The sequence below is a fragment of the Colletotrichum scovillei genome, assembly GCF_011075155.1.
Source record: "Colletotrichum scovillei strain TJNH1 chromosome Unknown Contig00005, whole genome shotgun sequence".
Lineage (NCBI taxonomy): Eukaryota > Fungi > Ascomycota > Sordariomycetes > Glomerellales > Glomerellaceae > Colletotrichum > Colletotrichum scovillei.
In genome coordinates, this window is record NW_023336263.1 from 2,797,846 (window position 1) to 2,809,875 (window position 12,030).

The 12,030-nt window shown below is 49.7% G+C and overlaps 4 protein-coding genes across 4 annotated transcripts; 1 reads left to right on the top strand and 3 right to left on the bottom strand.

Annotated features, from left to right (window-relative positions):
• Positions 1-1,967: 1,967 nt before the first annotated feature.
• On the top strand, positions 1,968-2,839 carry HER10_EVM0009260 (short chain dehydrogenase; the record flags this gene model as incomplete). Its single annotated transcript, XM_035478751.1, has 2 exons — positions 1,968-2,090; positions 2,159-2,839. The coding sequence occupies exons 1-2, from the start codon at positions 1,980-1,982 to the stop codon at positions 2,837-2,839; spliced, it is 792 nt and encodes a 263-aa protein (XP_035334250.1). The 5' UTR covers positions 1,968-1,979.
• A 262-nt stretch (positions 2,840-3,101) lies between these two features.
• HER10_EVM0008646 (uncharacterized protein) lies at positions 3,102-4,014 on the bottom strand (the record flags this gene model as incomplete). Its single annotated transcript, XM_035478161.1, has 2 exons — positions 3,102-3,469; positions 3,522-4,014. 2 exons carry the CDS (start codon positions 4,012-4,014, stop codon positions 3,102-3,104), a joined length of 861 nt encoding a protein of 286 aa, XP_035334210.1.
• Positions 4,015-4,677: 663 nt separating this feature from the next.
• Positions 4,678-6,997, bottom strand: HER10_EVM0010986 (uncharacterized protein; the record flags this gene model as incomplete). The annotated part of the gene is made up of 2 exons (XM_035480429.1): positions 4,678-6,234; positions 6,293-6,997. The coding sequence occupies 2 exons, from the start codon at positions 6,995-6,997 to the stop codon at positions 4,678-4,680; spliced, it is 2,262 nt and encodes a 753-aa protein (XP_035334386.1).
• A 2,635-nt stretch (positions 6,998-9,632) lies between these two features.
• Positions 9,633-11,443, bottom strand: HER10_EVM0010757 (aldehyde dehydrogenase; the record flags this gene model as incomplete). The annotated part of the gene is made up of 7 exons (XM_035480207.1): positions 9,633-9,928; positions 9,988-10,291; positions 10,354-10,386; positions 10,441-10,501; positions 10,554-10,769; positions 10,824-11,056; positions 11,123-11,443. 7 exons carry the CDS (start codon positions 11,441-11,443, stop codon positions 9,633-9,635), a joined length of 1,464 nt encoding a protein of 487 aa, XP_035334360.1.
• Positions 11,444-12,030: the final 587 nt, after the last annotated feature.

Sequence of the window (12,030 nt, forward strand, 5' to 3'; positions counted from 1 at the left end):
CTGAATAACTTCGAACGTTTCCACTAAACTCAGCAATGCGCGTTTGCAACATCGCTGGGCTCAACAGGATCACTGGCCACGATCGTATTTATCTTCCATCATCTGCCTCATCATAGCAATCGCTTCTCGTTCACAGGGAATCAAATGGCAACGAAGCTTTATTAGCAGTCGACTCAGAAAATGCACGTTGAATCTCCCGATTATTTGCGACTGACTCGGCTTGTTGTGGGCCAACGTGAAGAGAGCCCAGAAGCCCACACTCTGAGCTCACTTGTTTAGGATCGCTAGACATCGCCAAGGTCATACGCGAACCTTGAGACTTATCAAAGACTTAGCAAGACTTGCTAATCTTGCTCAACGCGCGCGCCTCGTGGTCCATCGACCCAAACACCTGGGGCGGCATAACATTCCCGGAGCTCAGTATCCGCAGTTGAATCTGGGGAAAGCCTTGGCTACTTTCACTTTCCACTAACGAGCTACCCAGGCAAAGCGCGCCGAGTGAGCTAGCTTCTAACAGCACTCCGCTTTGCAATATAATTAAGTTGCCATTGTCCGTCCGATTGCTTAGTCCGGCAACTGTTTCCCAAGGGGGTGCTATACAGACTTGGCTACTAATCAGGGCTGCGAGGCACCACGCGTTCAAGTTGAAACGTCACTGTTAATATAAATGGAACGCATGAGAGCAAAGCCACGCCCCAGAAGGCCGAAAGTGTTCGTCTCAGCACACGGGTCTTTTTTTAAGGTTCTCGGTTGGGCGGCGCTACGCACCAAGCCCACGGTTCCACGGCGACACCGACAACCCATCCCACTCGGAAGCTCTCGAGTTGCGTCGCTTCGCTTAGAATGGCCTCGAGACATCGGCTCGAGTCAGCGAGATTATGATGGTCTATCAAAGGCTTGGACGGCAGTTGCTCTCCGTGAATCGACGAGAGGAACTTCTATATAAGTAATTGAGTAAACCCTTCAATGGCGTAATACTTCTCCCTCATTTCAACATCACTCCCCTCACACAACTGTCTCTCTCGCTATAACTTTACTACCAAGTATCAACTTGCCACCCGTTCAAGCTCGAACAATCACCACCACAAACAACAGCCAAAATGCAGTTCCCTACCTTCGCCGTCCTCGCCAGCATCATGGTCGCTGGCGTCTCCGCTCAGACCTCCTACGAGACCGCAAACTACCTGTCCGTCTGCCAGCAGGGCACCAACCTCTTCTGCACGGGCAACACCAACGTCTGCCAGAAGGGCAAGACGGACACCTTTGACGCCAAGGCTACCAAGGCCAACGAGGAGGCCTGCAAGGGCCTCCAGCGCGGCAACAGCTGCACGCAGACTGTCGCTTGCGTCTAAATTCTCTGGACCAAGTTCGTTTCTTTGATCATTTCCAAGCGATGAGGGAGGAATAGATTGTTTTCGGCATGGTTCATGGCGTTGTTGTTTAGCACAAGCATTGGGGAGGAAGCGAGTCGGCCGCCAATAGGGGAACCCGCTGCATCAAGATCGAAAGTGAGAAAGGCCAACCTGAATTGGACTTCGCATCTTATCATGAAGATGGCGCACTCGAACAAATAAAAGCATACTTCTTACATTTCTGGCTGCCATCGTACCTAAGTGAAGTGCAATGTCTCTTGGAATAGGTTACCTCTGAGTGAGCAGACATTCTACCTATCTAGGAGTCTCGGGGACCGAGAGCACAGAGCTAGTGTTTGTTGACAGGCGAGTTCGAGTCGTGCAAATCGAGGTGCTTCACTCTTGACATCCCACTCGAAAGCCGTATTACAAGACCCGTTGTTTTCCTCTGGATCTTGCTAGATGCCTAACTGCGATTGGAAAGAATTCAAAGTTAAAAAAAAGTCTTTGATCCGCGGGACCCCGCTTTCTCTTCAAAACGTTCCCCAGTTCCCACCACGTTTGCTGCAGTCCTAGCGTTGTGGTCTGATAATTACTCCATCAATTCAGTGAAGATCTGCAAAGAAAATGGCCTCTACGCAAGCTCAGTCTCTACACGGCAAAGTCGCTATCGTGACTGGCGGCTCCAGAGGAATCGGCGCCGCCATTGCTATTGAAATAGCCAAGAGAGGCGCAAACGTCAGTCCATACCCTTAGTCAAGTTTTTCGATCATTGATGAGCCTGGACCACTGACAGGAACTTCTAGGTCGTTATCACTTTTGTTTCAGAGAACAGCGTTAGTGTTGCGCAAGATGTAGTAAACAGCGTCAAAGCCTTGGGCAATGGGGCGGATGCCGTCGCCGTGCAAGCCGACATGTCCTCGCCCGACTCTCCCGCGCGGGTCCTCGAGGCCACTGTCAAAGCGTTTGGGGAACACATCGACATCCTTGTGAACAATGCCGGTATTACCTCCAAACTACCCGTGTCAGATGTTACACCAGCAAATTTCCAGGAGAGCATCGACGTCAACCTCAAAGGGCCCTTCTTCATGTCTCAAGCTGTCATACCGCGCCTCCGCCGCCCAGGCCGCATTATCAATATCACTTCCGTCGCAGCACGGGGCGGCTACGCCTCCGCCAGTCTCTATCTAGCCTCCAAGGCCGGGTTAGAGGGCCTCACACGTGCTTTAGCTGCGGAGTTGGGCCCGGCGGGACATACTGTGAACGCCGTTGAACCTGGTGTCACGGAGACGGACATGGCGCGCGACTCAGGAGCGTCGGAAGCTCACGGGGAACACGTCAAGATGATTGTGGCCATGACGCCTTTTGAGAATCGGATGGGCAGGCCGGAGGATGTCGCTTATGTTGTTGCTATGCTGGCTGAGGAGCAGGCAAATTGGGTTACTGGGCAGACCATATCTGCTTCTGGAGGGTTCTCAATGTTGTAGGCTACCTTTAAGTCCGAAATACACAGCTGCTATTTCGTTCGAGAGTCACTCCAGGATTTTACCAAAGGAGTCTCCGTGTCTCATAAGTTTGACCACGATTGTTCGAAGGACCATAGCCTTCTTTAGTGCTTGGGTTATTCGCTGACGATTCTGCTTTACCGCCAAACTTCAAACTCATTGTGATGTATTCATAAAAATTGCGTAGATTTGACTCCGGCCCCTGCCCAGATCCCAGGCCCTAACGACGCTTACAACAAAACAATCACGCGGCCATCATAAGCTCCTGCAGGCGTCGCAGAACCTCGTCTTCACCAGGATAATCAGGACCCTTGATAGACTCAAAAGCCGGGAGCAGGACAGCCTCGTCAATCTCCTTGTATTTTCCAAGCTGCACATGGATCACATTGCCGTTCCGGGAGGCATCGGCCATCAGATAGGCTGCGCCGCGGGCAACGGCTTCAGCGGTCTGAATCTCGACTCCAATCTTGGCCATAAGACCTTTCAAGTCCGGCAGTACGCTGCTATCCGCCCACGTTGGCGCCAGGGAGTTGACTCTGATGGGCAAATTGGCGGATGCGATGAGCGGGATCAGACCACGTCCGAATCCGAGAACCGCATGCTTGGCCGTGGCTGAATTGTGTTGTCAGCTGGAAAGGCTAGCCATGGAAAAGCTCAAACTTACAGTAGTCCACGGCACGAAGCCGTTGGAGACCGGTTGTAGAACCGTTGATGACAATGCTGCCACCCTCGGCCTGTTGCCGCATGTAGTATATCGCGATCGTAGCCGTGTGCATTACACCTGTGAGACTGACATCCAGAAGCTGGTGAGTGGGCTCCTTCAGATCGCCGTTCTCGTCTACTTCCGTAGACAGATAGTTGGCGCGGGGACCGAGGCCAGCGTTGGCAAAGACATGATCAATGCGTCCATAGATCTCCTTTGCCTTCTTGAAGAGTGCGATTTGTTCAGCCCAGACGGTGACATCGGTCTTCACAAACGTGTAAGAGTTTTCGGGCTGCTCCGCTGGCGGCTGAATATCTGCGTTAATGACGGAAGCACCCTGTGAAAGAAGCGTGTTGACTGCAGCGAGGCCAATGCCTGATGAACCTCCTGTCACGATGGCCACCTTGTCCTTGAGCCCGACCAAGTCTTTATCTTCAATGAGGAATTCAGCCATTTTTGTGTATACAATTGCGATGTCGTTGAGAAGAAGTTACACACACGTGGCTTGGCGGAGCTTGTCGATATTAATAGCCGGTTCCCCCTAGGCGCAGTCACCTGCAGATATTCTTCAAACCCCTCTCAGATACCAGGCAGCTGTAATGTCGTGCGACGTGTCGGTGGTCGAATGGGACTCAGACCGGGATTTGGACCGTATGCGGTGTAGCTAGGCCCATTTTCAAGCTAGGGAAGCGGAAAAGCGGCCACTTTGGACTTTCTGTGTCGTTCCAGAGTGCGACGCGTCGAGTGAAAAGCGTAAGCTGGGTGAGGGCCCCGGTGCTTTGCGGTATTTCTCGATGATCAGTGACAGGGGTTTTTGTGGGATGTGGATTGGGGGCGGCCGCCGTGTCACACAGCAAGAGAAGGACTTATATCTTTGACGGTCTCGTGGCACTGGTTGGACTAACCTGGTTTATCGAGTAATTATTGTTTGTATCCCTTATTGATTGTAGTTGCTGCAAGAAGACTGGATTGTTACATGTTCAAGTCCATTGGAGGCTGTTGCAATTTTCGATTGAGGCTTAGGTGACTTGCGCATACGTTAAGAAAAGAAGCTTGAAACAGTTCATGATGCCGAGAAAGCTTCAGACTCAAAAAGTGTACATCCAAGGCCAATGGCTTAGACGCCAAAATGAATGTAGGGAACCCATAATGGCCTCGTGACCATGCTGTAGTTTTCCAAAATCATACCTCTTGACTGATCGCCATCCTCTCGCGATGATTTGAACGTCTGGCTGTCTTGCAATACCAATATTGGGGCTTGACTGGCCACCCATCGATCTCGAAGCAGCCTCAAGCCGGAATGAAGGCCGATGCTGACAGACTCATCCACAACCCCATGATCTCGGAGATTCTCATAAACGGCCTTTGCCACGTCAACGCACAATGCATCGTCAACGTCCCACAATGTTCCTATGACATGCCGAAACCCAGCTAGCTGAAAGGCATTGGCCAGATGAATATTCTCATCAACAGATCTCATGTCCCGAATTTGACTTGTTCCGTATGCCGAGAGATAGGCTAGAAAAGGCTGGCGAACTTGGAGCTTTGTCTCCAACAAGTTTTCCACTGTGAGAGGACGATCTTGCCAGTCATTCAACAGCAGACGACTTTGGAGCGGGTCGATGGGATTCGATCCGCCATGGCCAGTAAAATGGAACAGCGTGCACGTACTAAGCGCTTCCAAAACCTCTTTTTGTTTACTTTCAGGCTCAAGGCAGGAGATTTCCATGCTCTCGCAGATGGCTTTCACCTCGTCAATCTCACTGCTTGCATGCCAGAGCGATCCTTGAGCTGGGGTATCTGGCATGGCGATCAGTACAGCGCTTGACTCTCGATTTGAATCCTTCCTGAGTGATCGTTCCTGGCGGGTGATTGTGATGGCTTTGACTGATGAACTGTAAGATGACACAACTCTGTCGAGTGTTGAGTGGGAGTCGCCCTTCAGGTGGTAGCCTGCAGCGTGCAGCGGGAAGCGAACAAGTGGTCCTGTGGGAATCCACCAAACGTGTGGCCAAGTTTCTCCCTCTGCTGGAGTTTCGACGAATCCGAGGGAGGTTAAGATGGGATTGACAATGTCATCCCAAAGCCATTCGAGCGTCTCCAGAGACTCTACATTTGGTAAACGCCGAACAATATCATCTCTTCGGAGCCTTGTAAGTTCGATAGCCTCGATTCCACCTTGCTGAATAACCAACGCATCGCATCGGTATGAGCTCACATTGATGATTATGATGGGACCATCCATCGCCGCTTGCCTCAAATCAGTCTCACTTCCAGCGAGGAGAAAGTCTTCGAGGTCCGGAATGCGTCTGATCTCTTCCAAAAGACCACTCATCTGACTGCTGACATTGTGGCGTCGATCAGTCGCGAAAGTATTCGGCAAGGAACCAACATCTAGACCTTCCGTTTCGAAGAAAGTATCGTTCTCTTCATCTCTGGCTGAAGCATCAATGACATTGCGAATCTCATTGAATCGTCGAGCCAGCTCTGGATGCTTGTTGTGAAGAAGTTTGACGGCAGATAATGGGCTTTTTCCAATCTCTAGAGATATTGCCGCGGCATTCGACGGGAGGTCTACCACAGAAGAAAGAAAATACTGCTTATCAGAGGGCTTCAGACTAAGAGGAACCCATAAAGGGATCAGGTCCATAAGAGTCTTAGCGACATTGTACATCTCGCAACCGTCAGTCCCCAAACTTGAAGCCGAGATAAATCTTTAGTCCGACCGTCACTCGCGAAGCGATATCGCCGTTGGCCAAGTTCAAAGCTGCCAAGAATATGCGTTTAGCCTCATCGTGGTAGCGAAAGTCTTGTTTTGTACGATTGAACTTGCGTTCCAGCATCATTCCCAGACTGCCGAGTATCCTAGCCCTTGATGAATGACTGTCAGACGTGATACGTATAGCTTCTCTGACAAGTTGAACACTCTCTTCGACGTCAGCCAGTTGACTCCCCAGCTGAGATCTATCATCTAGAGCGGTGGCGAGATTATCGAGAGTAACTACACGGCCAGTATCGTCATCGTTGGACAACTCTGTAAGAGACTCGCGAAGGTATTTGACTGCCTCATCAATATGCTTCACGTCTCTTGATCGTGAGAATTTCCAGTTGAGATATTTCCCAATGTTGTTCAGACGATGAGCACGATTTGGATCCCTGTGCACAATGGTTTCCCTTGCCAATTCGATGGCCTTATCAAGATCGGCAGAACTCCCATTTCGCATGGATCGCTCAAATGTCTCGGCAGCCAGATTCACCTTGAACATAGTTAGTTTCGACCTCTGTTTCGGGGATTTCGGATCTGCTGTGGATGATGTGGCATCTTCGGTTGCTTGGATACTTTCATTCAGATCTTCCATCAGACCAATACGCCTGAATCTCCCACGAAGACTGCCGGAGAGATTACCCAGCCTAACAGGTCGTTCCGTATCTTTCATTTGTGTTATCTTTACCGACTCTCGATGGTATCAAATGGCTTCATTGAGGTCTGCTGACTCTCCGAAGCCCTCAAATCGTAGGTTGAGAACGCTCCGAGCAAGCTCAGCCGTAGAGATCATCCTCTTAGATCGTTGGACGGCGTGCCTTCTAGAGATTGTCTAATCACTGATATTGCCTCTTCGATTTATGCAAGATCGCAAGCTTCGATAATTGGAGGGAAATTGAGAACACTAATCTGGCATGAAACCGGTCCGTCCCTACTTAACGTCTCTGGTAAGAATTTCTTCGACTCGCATAATCTATCCACAATAACCTAAGCTGAGCTTTTCCAAGCATTCTTCATTAGGCTCCATGTTGCAAAGACTGCAAATGGAGAGACGAGGGTCTCCGGTAGGAGGCCATTACGTAAACTCCCGTGGAGAGCTACAAAAGCCCATGCCAAGTTTTGAAGCATTTTTTCTTTCCAGCGAGCTTTCGAGTCATCAGAAACTAGTTCGCCCCTGTTTTGCGCTGTTCTTCCCCAGTCTAGCAAAAGACGGCCAATCTCTGTCATAGTAGACACAGCCCAAAATCTAATCGCCAAGAGCGATAGTTGCTCCTGTGTCTTGGCCGACCATTTGATTATGCTTTTAGAGGATAGGAAGGCTGTGGCCTCGCAGACATGAAATGAGGTAAGGGTAATAGTCTGTAAGACTTGGATGATGATATCCAGCGCCTCAACAGGTTTGTCTGTCGACTTTGTCGCCGCGATTCGATTAACGAGGTCTCTAGCGGCCATCCACATATCCAAAACGCCCCAAAGTCGATTCATGACCTGCCACTCGTCTACCATATTTGTGAGGGCTTTCATACGAAGTGTAGTTTGACTTGCCCAGGTAACAATTGATCTGGTATCAGGCTCCGTCAGAGAAGTCTTTGAGAAACTCAGCGACCTTCTCGTTCCTGTCCGGCGTAGATAGGAGATAAGTAGGTCCATGACAAGAGTGAGCGTTCTCATTGCCTCCCCAGCGAACAAGAGAACGATATCCCGGCTATCACGCGGCTCAATGGCTTGATATAAGTGCACGAGGAACGAGTTGACCTGACTGCTGTTGAAGCGAGATAACTCCATCTAAGCGATTGTTCGGAGACTTCAAAAGGATACTGTAGTTTATGCGTAATCGGTCTGGTAAGAGATGAAAATGAGGTAATTATTAAGAAAAAGGTCGTTCAGGGCGTGGGCATCTATGCGCTGTAGGCGCTCAACGATGACTGGTCGACATTCTACAGGTGTGCGGGACGTGATCAGTGACTGACAGGCTGGAGATGGATAAACACTTCTAGGTAGGTATAGGAAAGCACTCATACGTGGCAACACCTTTTATTTGTGTGATGTAGATGAGAACTTGGCCCTCTCGGAACTGGTTCCGAACGTGCCGTTCCGAGAAGTGAATGGTCCACACGCAATTCGCGGCGAATGGGCGAGCGTTCTAGTGAAGCCATGGCACTGTTCCGCTCAACGTCCTAGCTGACCTCAAGTTCTCTCCTCCACTTCCCGCCGATAAGATCGCAGCATCACGGGAAGGGTCTATCAACAAGTGCAACAAGATCCATGCCGATATTAAAGGCCCGGACTACAAGTCTTGGACGTCATTTGGTATTCCAGGAAAGGGTGTCGTCTCTTCGTTTGGTGACCACACTACCCCGGCGGGTAACTCTCATCTCGTTGCTTTTGGGCCTGACCCAACAAGCCCGGAGGGCATCACTCTTGGTAATCCTGAAGATGTGAAGGCGGCGGTAGTTCACCTGCTGCCTAAGGACCTCCAGGGCAGTGCCGTGATTGATCGCATAGTGAGCAAACATTAACCATGAGCCCCCAACAACCAGTTAACGATGCGAGTAGGTGTCTCACGACTGGAACAACGACGAGTTCTCCAAGGGTACCTGGTGTTACCTGCCGCGAAACTTCACCACGAAGTATCTCAGCGCATTTCAGTGTCCTCACGGCATTGTTCATTTCGCTAGCGCGGACTGGTCAGATGGCTGGCGTGGCTGGATCGACGGAGCCGTTCAGAGCGGCATGCAGATTGCCAGGGAAGTCATTGATAGCCAAGGAAGGACTAATAGTCGTCCCGTTTCATTGTCCCGACTTTGAGAGGACAGAAGGAGACTGTAACTCCATCTGCGAGGATAGTCTGCGTACCATTTCAGTTCTGTAATTATGCATTCGAATTCTTATCACGAAAAGGTGACTACCGGATCTATAGCGACGTAGCAAGATTAGTACAATTAAGCTTCCGACTCGTTACCGTCACTGTTTTGTCATTTGAACGAGCATAACGTGCACGACGAGCGCATACACTAGACCAGTGCGTGCACCAAAATTCTCAACCTTGAAAGTCCAAATCAGAATAAGAATCATATAAGCTCATTAACCATGGTAATTTTCATATTGACTCCTACCCTAGGAACCACTTGAACTGTTAGCTGGGATAGATACTTCACAATGAAAATTAATAGATACAGTACTTAGAGCTCAACATTGGCTTCAGTCTCTTAATGCAACAGTGTAATGCATGACTGATCAACTGACCAAGTGATGATCCACCCCTGACCTGAAGCGTTGAAAGTAAATGAAATAGCAAGAATATCAAACTAATTGACAACTTGCTTGTTGAGGAATAGGGTCTGCACATTACAGAAGCCCTTCAGGCCATTCGCACCCCACTCGGTTCCGATACCACTCTCCTTGTGCCCTCCAAACGGAGCGAGGGGTGTGAGATCGAAGTGTGTGTTGACCCAGACGTTGCCTGCTTGGATTTCCCTGGCAACCCTGGCTGCTCTCTTCAAATCGTTAGTCCAGACGGATGCTCCAAGGCCCATTGTGGTATCATTAGCCCGAGAAATGACATCGTCTTCGTTGCTCCACGATAGAAGGGGAACAATAGGCCCTGTTCGAGAGATGTCAAATTCAAGATTCATATGTTTGGAATGGAGTTGGAAAACCTACCAAAGGGCTCCTCGACAACCAGACGAGACTTCTCAGGAGGGCGGTCGATGATCGTAGGGGTAATGAAGTAGCCTTGCGATTTCTCGACGTTGCCGCCCACGGCAACTTGCCATCCTTGGGACTCGATGTCCGAAAAGAACGTCTTGACTCGCTCATACTGCATTGAGTTTTGCAGAGGTCCATGAGTGATGCCAGGTTGTGAGCCATCACCAACATTGTACCCTTTGACGTGCTTCACCAAAGCCTCCTTGAAGCGGTCAAAGATGGTCTCGTGTACGTAAATACGTTTCAAATTAAGGCAGATCTGATTTTAAGTGTAAGCGAATAGTTTTGGGGATATAGAAATGGTAGGATAAAAGGACATACCTGGCCAGAGTTGAGAAAGGCGAAAAATGCCACCTACATTACTTTAATCAGTCATACTAGGCTGCAGACTCTCGGGGTTATACATACCTTCTCGGCGACCTTGTCAACGTCTACATCCGGGAACACGATAGCAGGATCGTTTCCTCCCCTTTTGTTGTCAGTCTTTACCATAAAGTAATCAGCACTGCCGATACACTCACAATTCCAGCGTGACTCTCTTCAATGTCTTGCTTGCGCTCTGCATTACCAGTTTCCCTGTGGCTGTGGATCCAGTGAAGCTGATCTTGTCAATACCGGGGTGACTAGTCAGCCAAGGGCCAAGGTCGTCGTCTCCGCTCAAAGACTGAACCACACCCGGCGGAAAGAACTGCTGTGCTAGTTCAACTAACTTCAGCCCACAGTACGGGGTGAATGGTCTGCAAGTTGCTTAGCATCCATAGTATAGTTTCCCATTGTGCGAACATTCTTACGATGGCTTGACAATGATCACATTCCCAGTCAGGAGAGCCGGTGCGATTTTGCCCGTCGCAAGAAGCAAGGGAAAGTTCCAAGGAACAATAGCGCCGACTACACCCAAAGGAGCATAACGAGTGATAATTGTCCGGTGATCGTTGTCCTCTACAACATCCTCCGGTAGTGGGATGCCGGCCATGCCACGAATCCAGCTGATTGCAGCCTCTGTCTCGGCATCTGCTTGAGGTATCTGGGAAGTGTAAGCGTAGCTCGGCAATTTGATGCTACAAACAAGACTGCGGCTTAGCGTTCATACTGGCTTTCCTTGTTCAGAGATCAGCAAGTCTCTGAACTGGGTTCGGTAGCTATCCACAGCATCCGCATATGCCAAAACTGCCCTCTTTCGGTCTTCGTACGAAACTTTCGACCATGCTTTGAAGGCATCTTTTGCTGCAGCGACGGCAAGATCAAGATCCTTGCGCGTAGCGATAGGGACCTCTGCTTTCGCTTTCAGGTTTGCAGGATTAATGCCATGACGATTGTTCTCGGTTGGAGAAGCTTTTCCGTCGATAATTTGGACAAAATGGTCGCTGAAACTCAGTGCCGTAGAGCGACCGCTATTGGTAGTGGAGGACATGACGCGTTGTACTTGGAGCTTGGAAAATCACCGACTGTAGAAACACAAATCATACCCCGCACAGATTGTTGAGGTTTTTCTGACAGGCTCGAAATAAATACAGATTGGTACGAGGGCATCACTCAACGGGTATCTAAGACATTTCGGTTACTCAGCTGGCAGCACGAATACCCCGCATCCAGGGACACTGCAAAGACCGGACCGACCGCCGACAAATCGGATACCATCTCCTTCCAGATCCTCGGCTAATATGAAAGCCTTTGGAGAGCTTTTGGCCTATATCATATGTCTCTCGGTCCGCGATGTTCTCGTACACCCATATACCTACTCCCAGCACTATCTTGAGTAAGCACGTACATCACGAGACTCGGGAAGGCTATACTCAGCTCTAAGCTGCTCCACTTGATGACTTCAGATATTGAACTTGTTTAGCAGTGTCTTCCCAAAAGGTCTCCATGCGAAGAAACTGCTAACAAGGTCTATATCTCGTCAAGGCTCTTTGACTGGTTGCAACTTGCAGATTGGATAGGAGATGCACAATGAGCCGCAATGTATCAGGAACTGTGTTTCTTTTATCGACATCGAGA